The following is a 13,476-nucleotide window of genomic DNA, read 5'->3' as shown; positions in this document are numbered from 1 at the left end:
GTGTTAACTTATCATGTGGACAAGTAATTCTACAAATCATGATTTATGTAACAATGAAAATAGGCCAACATTCCATTTTAATTGTTGCTTTGGATGGAATGCATATAGGATGTACACATATATAGAGGAAAATCAGGATCAATTATGATTCTAAGTGGATAAAAATGTACTTTTCTTTTAAGAGTTAACTTGTATAGTTGATTCTTTCTCTTGGAATCTTCTGCAAAAACTCAATATTTTTTTTTTTGTTTTAGGTGACAATGGATGACAGGCCTCCACACCTCACACTTGGGATACCAGCTGACTTCTAACGGGTTGTACCTTTAACTTCTTACACTAACAAAAATCCAATCAAGATTTTGCTTGTTTAGTTGATTCTTTTTCTTACGCATTCTTGACTCGTCTTGGATTAAAGCATTGTTATCTTATCAACAAGTAATTACCTTCCCTCCACGCCCGGTGGTCAGCCGCCCATGACACTAAGTTCAACATTTTTACGTGGTACACCAGGTGGCAAACCAATGACATGAAGGATCAGGTTATATAGTTAGGGATGTAGTATAAGGTTATATAATTAGGGAAAACCCCTTAATAACAATGTACTATCAGATCCAATTAATATAATTGTATTAGAATTTTTGATAACTTCTTTGACATGATGTTATTGGATGAAATTGATTGTTTTGGTATATATTTGTTACCATATTTTTGTATTATGCGTAAATGAATATCGTAAATGCACGTCGTAAATGCATATCGTAAATGGCTGATGAAGTTTATGACACACAAATGCGTGTCATCTTCATTTATGACACGGGCTTTAATGATACACAATGCGTGTCATAAATGCGCGTCGTAAGGTTACGCATTGCGTGTCGTAAATGAGCGTCGTAAATGCATGTCGTAACTACACGTTGTAAATGCGTGTCGTAAATAGACGACGCGCAAAACCATGTCGTCTTTCGTTATGACAGGGTCTTTCTTGACACACATTTATGTCTCGTCTGAGCGTTTTACGACACGCATTGCGTGTCGTAAAAGGCTGTTTTTCTTGTAGTGCGACTTCCTACCGAAGGGTCTGTCATGGTCAACATACGTCACATAATCTATATCATAAGTAAGTTCATGAAAACTCACCTGATGGTTTGTATAACTCCCTAAACACCTACAACCCATATCAATAATCTATACTTCGCTCATATTTAAAGTATTAATTAATAATACTTAGTATTATACTTATTTTACGTTATTATTAAATAAGACATTGGCCGTTTTATCCTTCTAAACCCCATATTACATATCGTTACGTATATAAACTCATATGAATATTAGATAAATACATGGTTAAATAATTTTACCAATTCTATTTAATAGTATAATTAAACCCAATTACATTTTGTTAAAACATGATTCAAGACTTGTCCCTACACATATCTTTTAATTAGGTAAATCCATCTATATTCCTCAAGATATAATCTACACATATCTTTTAATTAGGTAAATCCATCTATATTCCTCAAGATATAATTTAATTGATTTATAAAGAAGTTTCATGACCCATAGTTCACCATCCAATTAAATTAAATACAATCCAAACAGTTAACCCAATAAATCCCACCAACCCACAAGTTGATAGTTTACCCTAATTTTCTTGGAAACCAAACAAAATTCAATTAAGGGGATACCTAGCTCGGTCGGTTCTCCCAAACAAAAAAGGAAGCAGCCAACGTATTTCCTGCAATACTCTTGCTATTCGAAAATCTCAACTATTACAACTAAGATATATGGTGTTTCTCCTTGGAGTGCACTTAAACCCCTTCCCCAAGCCACTTACTGATCTCTTTCACTTCCTTCCGGGTTGCCGGGGGCTGGAACCTCGCCGAAAACTTTAGAATAGAAACAATGCTTCTCCGGAGAACATCAAAACGACTTACACGCTTGCTTTCTTACATCGACGACTGTTTTCGGCAAGAAGGTTCGGCCGGCATGGCAGCTTTACCTTCTTTGTCTCTCTCTCTCTCTCTCTCTCTCTCTCTATATATATATATATATATATATATATATATATATATATAGGGGGTGGTTCACTTGAGATTAAAAAAAAGTAGTGATCTTGAGATTCAACCCAGCCGTATATTTCTTATTTGCCGCTTTAACGTTTCAGCGTACCGGCAACATCTAGTTATGCCTAATCATAAATGATTATATGTGAAAGAGGTATATGATTATATGATTATACATATTTATATGTATAAGACTAATTATAAATGATTATACATATATGTCACATCATAGACTGAGTAATCATATATGATTATGACAGTTGGTGGAAGAAGAGGTGGTGGTGGCAAAGGTGGCGGTAGTATAAATGACGAAGGTGATAGTGGTGGTCGGCTGGTGTCGAGGTGGTGGTAGTGGTGGTGGCGGTTGCGGTGGTGGGGATGGTGACGGAGAAGAAAGGAACGGACGATGCTATATAATCATTTATGATTATAACATGCCTGTCGTGTCAGTAAGCCGGAGGGTTAGAGCGACAGATGTTGAATATGTGGCTGAGGTTGAATCTCAAGATCTTTATTTTATTTTTAATTTCAATGAACCTACCTTTTTATATATATATATATATATATATATATATATATATATATATATATATATATATCTTTTGGAGCACAACTGTGAAACCCTAAACGAACTCACAGTATGTATATAAATGTGTCAAGAGTGCGATAATATGGCAAGAAATCTGATAACTTTTGCTGTCTCAGTTGATTTGTAGGTTCAAAAAGAGGAAGTGAAGAAATTGTGATACGTCGTTGAACCAGGAAAGAGAAAACCGAGTTTCCTGATTTTACAGAACCAGCCCCTCACGGTTGGGATGAGGACACAACACCCATTTCTTAATTAGCTAACAAAAAAAGTTTTGGATATTACTCTTTTGGTCCCTGAACTACCATCTCCTAATTAATTCAAATAAATGATTTATTATTATTATTATTATTATTATTATTTAACTTATTTGCGAAACTTACAAAATTTAGTATTTAATTATATAATTACTTGATATTATTTAAGATAAATGTCACTATAGCCCAACCAACTTATGTGTTTTGGTTTAAAAGATCCTTCATGTATTTTTCGTGATTTAAGTATTTAAACTTTCATTTTACATGTTTTAAAAGGGAACCACCATAATTGTTTTCGGCTTTTCGGTTACAATTAGTATATTTGGCTTTTTTGTATATTTTTTAAAAGTTAAAAATTTAAAACAAATTCATGTGGCTTTTTTCTTAGTTTTTGGGGTATGTCCGTACAAAGAAACGAAGGGGATCACGAATCTCCTCTTCAAAGAACGGCTTGTCAGACATCATTCAACCTATGATATTACGATTGAATTTGTGATCTGAAAAACAGGGAAGGAGACGTTCTCCTCTTCTTCGTCTGTAATAGGAGCATCATTTCCTTTTGTGGTCGCTACCGAATTGGGTGGTGGCACAGAGATTTTGTTTAATGATGGATGCCATCGTCTTCTTGGCTTGATTGCAGCAGTCCATGAGTTCGTTGGACCTGCCGATCTTTCTCAGATTTCTTCATTTACATATATACCAAATTCATTTAATGAGTATTATACTCTTAAAATCCATGAATAAGGTGAAACAGAAACATATCTCAGATTTAAACTTGGTGGTGGGTTATGATTCTCTCTAATTGATTAGATCTCTTGGTTGCATCTTCATCCCGGTAGGCCTCGTCACCATTCCGAAAGGGATAACATACTTGCAGAATTTGACTTTTGTGTGTGGCCATACGAGCATCGTCGATTCCTTCTGGATTGGTGTTCGCCATCTCCGTCGACATTTTGGGTCACAAAAATGGAAGCTTTCTGTGTGTTTCTGCAGTTATCGGAATCGATGGGTCTATATGGATTTGGGCGAAATATAAACGGAGTTAGTTAGGTCTTGGAATCGGAATCATAGAAGTATGTGTGTGATGTACATATGCTTTTGAGTTGCAGCTATTACAGAGAGAATATGTGATGAACGAAGATGATGGATGAAGAAGAAGAAAAAGAAGAATAAGGAGGAGGAGGAGAGAACGAGAAAGAGAGAGAGAGGGGGGGGGGGAGAGAGATTAATTGATGATGTGGTAGTGACTAGCATAATTAACCTGCTGATTAGGAAGGGGTTCACCGGGTGACCCTTTCATTTTTCTCAAAAGGACATTTTAAACCCCAAAAACATGAATCCATGCCCTTATAACGCAAAAGATAACAAAAAGGACATTTTAAACCAAAACACGTAAGTTGGTTGGGTTCAGTGACATTTACCATATTATTTATCAACCATATTTCGAAAACGTTAAACGAAAACGGGTGATACAATTTTCCCTCACTTAAACTAGATTTTGTCCTTGAAATCTACTTTGGATATATTGTGGAGTAATGCTCGTATGAAACTCTTTTAGTGATTAAAAAAAAAGGTTCTCTAGATATACCCATAAACTAATCCCACAATTGACGATGAATACCCCAATCTATGGTGAAACGAGTATCCAAATTTTTTTGACGAAGCAATCTCAATACATTTCCAAATCTAGAGACCAAGCCTAAAAAGGCTACTAATGTATACTTGATTTCATGACAAGACATCACTATGGCAAGTGCTGTTTTCTAATATTCAAAGGGAAAAGCAATAGATGGTTAATTGCTTACAAATTGACTGCTACCGACTAAATAGCCCACCGAAAACTTTAACTAATTATACCCTGCTGTATTGCCACTAAATAAGGAGATCACTACTCACTAAAAAGACCAAGTAAATCAACACGTGAAATAAACAATAAAAATAAAAATAACTTTTCATATTTTCTCGTGCACTACGTGACATGATGAACTTTAATACATACTACTAGAGTACATGATCAACTTTAGTGGACTAGTGACATGATGAACTTTAATACATACTATTAGAGTACATGATCAACGTTAGTGGAACAGAGAAAAATACAATAATTATATTGAAAGGAACTTCTTCGAGCTCCTAGGAACATTTAAATGGAATATGTGGTTCATGTAGACAAAAGAAGTGTTACAAACAACACATGGGGTCCGGTAGAAGAATTTCTAGTTGCTATAACTATAACACGACATGAAATCTTTAATAATAGGTTTCACTCTCTCTATTATCTTAATAGTACAGAAGAGGATTATCCTGTATGCAACAAGCATACCAAACAAGACTCCCAGGTCAACCCACTTAGAGTATTGCATCTCGATTTGCAATACACTCTTCAATATCATCTCACCATCAATTGTAGGAGGACCTCCTGAGTACTCAGGGAACTTTAGCCCTTCAAACTCATTTTTATACAATCCTTGTAATACGTACCTATGGAACGAAATATAGTACATAGGGTATCTCCATATAACATGGGGTAAATCATTTGGCAATCGAAAGATCCCTGACGCTAGTATCATCAATCCTTGGATTCCAGCACCACATATGATCCCCATGAGAAAATTTGGAACAATGGTAGCTACAATCATCATAAGACACTCAGCCAGCAACATTGACGCAAAGATTACTAACACAAAATAGATAAATAAGTTGGGTTCACTTTGAAGTCCCATGAGTGAGTAAGCTATTGCTCCTGGGATTATGGAGATGAGAAATAGGTATGGTATTGAAGAGATGGCGTTGCTGATAACGAATGATCCAACCGTGTAATGCCCATCTAACCTTTCCCATTGAAAGACCTATATGTAGGTATGATATAGTTATTAGAAAAGGAAAATCATTTAAGTGCATTATTTTATTCAAGAACAAGAATATATAAGATATGTAAACTAACTTTTACTTCCTCCACAAAGGAGGGGAACCCGCCAATGGCTAAAATGGTCAAGAATGATGAAACAAACATGATCATTGAAACCCTATCCTGCGCCATTAGGAAACAAAACAAACTATTCTCAGTAGGTCAACATATGATTAGAAACACCACCAATTTGTTTTTCTTCATCAATATTTTATCCAAAATTGACCTTGGTGGTAGAAATTGGTGACAAACTACATAAAATTGCAACCAAAAGCCCTACTGTGTCATCATACTTAATAAGTGACAATTTCTTTTCAGCAAATACTGAAAGTTTTCAATATTTGCAGTGTTGAGAAAATTTGTAGTTCTCCAATCAAATGATTTCCCACAGAAAACTTGCATTCCTATATTTCTTAAAGATCCATGATACGAATAATAGTAAACAATAAATCAAAGTGAATTTCAAACAAACACCGGGAAATCAGCATATGAGACGCTTATTATTTTGTGCTAGTTTCTTCTTTACTACCATGAATTTTAACATAAAATAGGGGATTTTGGGTGTGTTTGGCAGAGAGCTTTTGCGAGCTTTTATCTTTTAGCCTTTAAGAATAAGCTCGAACTATGTGATGAAAAACTTACATGAATAGAGCCAAATCCCAAACCAATTTGGAAAAAGATTGTTCCTAGCGAAAAACCAAACCCAATATATATGCCAAGGCGCAACCAGTAGTATCCTGGATCACGGTACATGTTTATAAACGATCTTTGCGATAATATCGAGCACTGTGTAATGAATTTGGCTTGTAGGCTTCGTTCTCTCAGAATTAGGTCTCCTTTCTACAAAAAAAACATTGTTTTTATTATATTCTACTATAATGTAACCTTTGTTATCAGAAAGAAAAAAGGAAGTATCATGTACCTCTCTACATATAGTGGATATTTCATTTTTCACTTTCGTATACATCTCGGATGACTTGTAAGATTCAGCAAGTGCACTGATTACGTGCTCAGCAGGAACCTCTCCACGAACAGTGTCCTTTTTATACAGCAAGAAAGGGATTATAGTGGGAAAAGACCATCAGTTGAATCAACATTGATCTAACAAGAACTTTGTGATTCAGTAAAACGAAGTTTCAGTTAAAACCAAGGATGTCATATTGAATTCTATGAGTATATATGAAGTACTACTTAAACGATGCATAGATAGCAACCTTTACAATAATTTTGACTTCTTATTCGAAAAGTGAGATAACATGACAACATTTTTTCTCTTTTCTTAATTTTATCAATCTTCTATGACAGAGATTTAACAATTGTAACCTACCTCATCAAAATCTATGTTGATTGTCATAAGGTAATGATCTGCAGGACTCTGGAGATCTGGGCAAGGAAAACCATTTACTGCAAAAAACTGAAAATAACAATAGGAGTTATAATTAAATTCAATCATCTGAATTATATATTAATATCATTATTATAATATTTTTCGTACACATGATGAATAGATTACCTGATTTGCAGCCAAAGTAGGACCAAAGTATATCGTTTTCCCCATAGAGAGAAGACAAAGATTGTTAAAGAGTCCAAAAAGTTGACTACTAGGTTGATGGATTGCTGCTAAAACCGTCATCTGGTATTGCAGAGTGAGCTTGACAATCTGGTTCATGACATGGTATGAAGTCGCACTATCAAGGCCACTCGTAGGCTCATCAAGCAACAGAAGTTTGGGGTGTGTCAAGAGTTCTAAACAAATGCTTACACGCCTCTTTTGACCACCACTAAGTGCTTTAAAACCCCAACCTCCTATTCTGGTGTTCACACAATCTTGGAGCCCCATCTCCCTTATTGTTCTATCTGCTCTCTCCCTCTTCTCAGATCTTGGCATCAACTTGGGCAGTTGGAGTTCAGCTGAGTAGTACACGGCTTCTTTCACGGTTAGCGTCCACATTAAAACTTGTTCTTGAGTCATATATGCCTACGTAAGATATAGAGTTATTGTCATTGTCTCCCAACAAACTATCTTTTGACATATATTTTGGTCATTTAAGTAATTTTCTTGTAATATGGATCTTTAAACACTAAAAATCCATGTCAATAAGACCATTGCTCCATAAGGTTGAAGGGAGTGGTACCATGCTTAGCATGTTGTCACATCAGATTTTTTTTATGGCACATCAGATTTTTTGAAGCCATATAGGCTGGAGAGAGTATTAACTTTCAAAATTTTTTCGGTAGTGTAATTTTCGTTTACGTGTCCCTCAATTTTTTTCGATATAATGTATATATACGCATCCCTTCACTTATAAACACAAAGAAACAATTGGTCTGCTGGTTAAGGGGCTGACTTATTGAAGCAAAGGTCTCAGGATCGATTCTTGCTTTTTATATATTCTTTGTTTACTTTTGTTTTATTTTCCCAGCTATTCTATCCACATCGTCAAACACATATAAACTCAGCTATTTTTGTCTATTATATAAACCGGGTAAAGTCAAATACCCCGGAAAAAAAATTGGGTTACCCTAAAAAAAATTGGGATACCCCTTTACTTTCATCCTGATTCCGCCACTGCAAGAGGTGAACATGTTTCAATGGTGATGTGTCCAAACGACACTGACGTGGCGTCCACGTGGCTTTTCTATTATAATATTTTCGTTGTTGTTATTATTATTATTATTATTATTATTATTTAATGCACCTCCACCTTCCATCACTACCACGGTCCACCTCCTACCACACCATCCATCTCCAACATTAAAGAACAAGAAGAGCATTGAATATAACTACGACAACAGCTTATAAAGCATAAACAATCTGACAACAGCTTATAAAGCATAAACACAATCTACGAGAAGCTTTAGCTTCAAGATAAAAAGGAATTGAACTCAGAGAATCTTTTAAGGAATCAACACGATGGAAGATCTTTACTCTGAAGCTGCAGTAAACAACCAAGATGACTGCCTTGAAAAATCGAGTTGAAGTTCATAAAGAACTGTTGAAACAAGTAACAAATAGTTCATCATAAACGATTTGAACATCGATCTCTATGTTTTTGGAATTTTTCTGAAGCCATGAACCCGTTGTATAATTAGTTGAATAGCCATTATAGGTCTGTTTACATCTAAAGTCAAATCTTCTTCTATTTTGTGATTTTCATCCTACCTTTGTTGCATCTCTTCCTCTCCACCAGAATCTTCAGTTCCTCCGTCGCTTGAGTTTATTGATGTGTTAAATCACATCTCCGACCATCAATGGCATTAATCATTCTCCATTACTATGGCTTTGTGTGTGATCATGAAACCCGGCGAAAATGGGAGGGACAGGCAGTGGGACGGAGGGGGAGGCGTACCGATTAATGTAGCGTTAGTTCATTTTTTATTTATTTTTTCTAATGTCAGAAAATTAAAAAGAAGAAGTATACCTACCCACTTCATAATTCATTGAGGAAACAGGAAAATAAAAAGGTATAGCTAATAGCTATGATAAAAAAATAATAATAAAAAATAAAATAAAAGGACTAATGACTAGATCTATAGCTCAACAATAATCAAGAAAACACATAACTTCTAGACTTTGTAAAAAATGGGTTCAAATATGGAAGAAAAAAATGCAAACTTTTGTGCTTTATTTGTCTTGATCATGAGAACGTATATTTTCATCCATTAATTAAATAAAAAAACAAGTGATTTAGCGTAGGATTGCTTGCTTTCATACCAAAGTGCCATAGGTAAGCCTCTGTTTATGTCCGTTAATTAGAACTCGTCCATTGTGCCTTGTATTGGAAGCCAACCTCCCTAACAATTAATTAAATATTAAACACTCAAATCATCTAAAAGATGTAATGTAGGGATAAAGTGGATATAATGGAGAATTATATGCATTAAACACGTAATGTAAGGATAAAGTGGATAATGATATACCAGCCAATAAATCAAGGAGAGTGGACTTCCCACAACCAGAAGGACCCATAATCGCAACAATCTCTCCTGGTTTAGCATAACCAGAGACACCAGAAAGTATAGATTTACATCCATCTTTCCCTGCATTCCACTCTGAGCTTGAAACAACTACTCCAAGCTCTTCCCATGTCAAGTACGCTAAACTCCTCCTTTCCTCCACAACACCCGACTCACATTCAACAGTTTTGACATCTGGTTCTGGACTAATTTCGTTGATATGTACCTGACTACCCATGCAAGATCAAAGCAGAAAATAAATAACTATTGAGAGAGAAAGAGAGAGAGTGAGGGTAACTTCAGAGCAATAATATGAAAATTGTGACCAGAGTGGGGGTTATATGCCTATATCAATAACTTGAGAATTCACCGATACTTTTTTTACCAAACATTGTATACCACATAAAAAAACTGTAAGAAAACGTTCTAAATGACCTGAGATGGTATGACATGGCGAAAAATGCTTCAATTTTGCAAATAATTCATAATTTACAAAATTACAAAAATGATCCCACTATGCATTTTTTTCCGGAAAATGGTCCAATCATGAAAGTTTTGGATTGATGTTTGTATGTGGTTTTGGTCCCTCTGAAAATAAAATGACTAAATTGCCTTTATTATGTTTATTTTTTTCATTTTTTCTATAATTATTTATATATATTAAATAAAGATAAGGGCCCACATACCCACCTCTCTCTCTCTCTCTCTCTCTCTCTCTCTCTCTCTCTCTCTCTCTCTCTCTCTCTCTCTCTCTCTCTCTCTCCACCCCCACACACCCACCCAATTGTCTAAAGAAAAAATAATATATGTATCAAATGTATGCTTTGCATATCTCAAATAATATATACCCAATCGTCTCACTGTTTAACCTTTTCTCTCCGGCATCCCCTTCTCAGGCAATTCCCCCTCTATATCTTTCACATGCAGTTTCTTCCTCGTCAGCGTACGTCCCTGCCTATCTTGCGTGGCGAGTAGCCCTAATCGGATTTTCCTTCTCCTTTCTGAAAGTCTATTGCATCTTGTTCTTTGAGTGCTTCACTCCAAGTTAATATTTGGTTTGTTAAAGTTAAATAAAAAGGCATGAAGTAATAAAGATATATCTCATATTGAAGTACTCCACAATGCATTACTTAGGTAACCAATAAGTTTTTTTATTAAATTAATATCATATTAATTGATTGTAGTTACTTTTTTTGCTTCATTTTACATTCATATTTTAAACTAGAAATTTAAGATCTGATTTATATAGGAGACTTGCTTCATTTGTGGGTAATTCAGAGTGTACTTGAAATTAACATTTTGATATTGATAAATCTATTTTTAGCTCCATGTTTTTATTAAGTTATAAATTTCAATGTTTGTGAGTAGCGATAACTAGTATAGACATTGCATAGCGTAATTTATTTTCTAGTTTCATCGTTAAGCCCCCCTTAATATAGAATTCTAGCTCCGCCCCTGCTCATACATATACACAAGAACACATATACACCATTCCTACTACCACCAAACATCATCACCACTCCAACCACCATGAGCCACCCTCAAACCTCTGTAGAACCTTCTCCAACACCATCAACCACTCATATACCCATCATCTTCATCACCACCCAACGCCACCTTTATCCCTCCATCATAGCCTATACCAACACACACGACGACGGGCTCCGATAAACATGGACAACTAGAAACAACTCAAGAATATCAACACACACTATCAATTAATTTGTTATAGGTGTGTAAAATGAAACCTATTCCCTCCTTTAAAATTAATTTCGAGAATTCTGAAGGAAATCGAGACCCACTTTTGATTTTGTCGTGTGTGTCTTAATGGAAAAAACATCAAACAAAGCTCCATCCAATTTCTAGGGTTTACTCATGTTCTTCATTTGCATCATGTACTTCAGAATTAGTTTATGTTGATGATTATTAATACAAATTGAATATAGAGTGTATTTTAAGTTAGTTGAATGATTATTGAGGTTTGAATCTGTTACACCCCCGAAACAGACGGCGGAATCGTCCGGGGGCTCGTGTGACTATCAATTGAAATATCATCACAATGAATATACATGAAACATAACACAATCATCACCAAACATTACATATTACAACTGGTATTGTTCACATCAAGTACATTGTCTTAGATTACATATTCCCAAAATATTAATTGTACAATGATTGACATTACACAAAATAAATTCCTATACTTGAAAGTTCCCCTGCTTAACGGTTACCTGAGAATACAAGTTATTTTGAAAACGGTAACATATATAATGTTGGTGAGTTCATAAGCATGTTTGAATGAAAGTCTTTGTATTATTCGTAAAACCCAGAAAATCCGATATTTTCTGTAAAAGTCTGAAAAATGATGTGAAAATCGAGTATAGATGCATGTGTGAATTTCATAGTAAAAACATGTATAAGTATGCAGTCCAAATTTCTTTGTATTCTTTCTGTTGTAAGTAGAAGGTAATTAAATAATAATATTTCCCCAGAAAATCCGATATTTTCTGATTATAAATGTGTTGTGGTCTTAAACCCTAAGACCTTGTATTGATGTATGTATGATTTGTATTGACATGATTAATGTTCTGATTCCCGTAATGTTATGATGATAATGATCTCTATGTGAGTCGTTATAACCATGCTTGATAATGACTAATTCGCATGTCTTGGCATTTTCTCCAAACACCGGTTTGATAAAGAAAAGGTTGTCACCATAGACTGGCCTAGTCTAACTGTAGCGAACAGCTCAGGTGTGGGGGAGTCACCCTGTCACACCCCGAAACCGATGGCGGAAACGTTCCGGGGCGGAGGACATCATGTGTAGCATCACAACCAATGAATAACAGCAATCATAGCAACACAACCATTACAGTGAATACTTAAATAAAAATGTTTACATCAGTTGAAACTTTGTTTGAATTACATCAAATAGCTTTGTATAGTATAAACATAAAACTCTTATTGCTCCAGTTCCTCGAAAATCCAGCAAGTACCTGTCTACTGATTTCCTGAGAATACAAGCAGTTTGAAAGAGTATCAGCATAAAGCTGGTGAGTTCATAAGCGGTGGTTTGTAGTGAAAATCGTTGATGAGTTCGGAAAATACTTGTATAGTTTTACGAAAATCCGATATTTTCCTTAGTGAAAATGTAGTGTTATCAGTTCTGTAATAAACCATGAATATCTGTATGTTTCCAAGAAAATCCGATATTTTCTTTAGTGAAAAGGTAGCGTTATCGATTTCGTATAAAACCATGAATGTTCGTTACGGAAAACTGTAGTGATGTGCGAAAATACTACCTCATGTGACTAGCTAAAACTAATCATGAAGTATAAGTATTTTGTATGTGAAAGCATTGCATAATCGGTTCTGTTTGAAAAACCCTGGATTTAACCAGTATACGTAGTGTGTATCAGTTCTATTTAGTAAAAATAAAACTGTTGAAGAGTGCTAGGTTGTAAACTAAAGGTGATTTATACATAATGTGAGTCGTATAACCATGCTTGATATGACTAGAGACCTTTCCAACGTTCTTCAGGCGTCGAGTTAAATGACATTTGTCACCCTAGGCATGCCTGTCCAACTGTAGCTAGCAGTTCGGGTGTGGGATTGTCAGTCCCGAATAGATCTATTCACAAATCTCACGCTCTCCCTCTAGGAGACTCTGGTTATACTATGGTAGGATTTATCCCTGTACAC

General features: G+C 35.2%; 1 protein-coding gene and 1 long non-coding RNA gene across 2 annotated transcripts; one reads left to right on the top strand and one right to left on the bottom strand.

Moving 5' to 3' along the window:
• The first annotated feature begins 1,592 nt into the window (after positions 1-1,592).
• On the top strand, positions 1,593-3,014 carry LOC145116241 (uncharacterized). The gene is made up of 3 exons (XR_013711943.1): positions 1,593-2,217; positions 2,324-2,557; positions 2,769-3,014. It is a non-coding gene; the product is annotated as an uncharacterized LOC145116241 (long non-coding RNA).
• A 1,997-nt stretch (positions 3,015-5,011) lies between these two features.
• Positions 5,012-10,070, bottom strand: LOC145117669 (ABC transporter G family member 1-like). Its single transcript, XM_079053974.1, has 8 exons — positions 9,736-10,070; positions 9,530-9,609; positions 7,328-7,792; positions 7,142-7,228; positions 6,737-6,853; positions 6,457-6,654; positions 5,851-5,937; positions 5,012-5,755 (listed from the first exon to the last, which is right to left on the bottom strand). Exons 1-8 carry the CDS (start codon positions 10,007-10,009, stop codon positions 5,123-5,125), a joined length of 1,941 nt encoding a protein of 646 aa, XP_078910100.1. The 5' UTR covers positions 10,010-10,070; the 3' UTR covers positions 5,012-5,122.
• Positions 10,071-13,476: the final 3,406 nt, after the last annotated feature.

This window comes from Lactuca virosa, chromosome 5 (assembly GCF_052849685.1).
Source record: "Lactuca virosa cultivar CGN04683 chromosome 5, Lactuca_virosa_CGN04683_v6, whole genome shotgun sequence".
Classification (NCBI taxonomy): Eukaryota; Viridiplantae; Streptophyta; class Magnoliopsida; order Asterales; family Asteraceae; genus Lactuca; species Lactuca virosa.
This window is presented reverse-complemented; position numbering and strand designations above follow the sequence as displayed.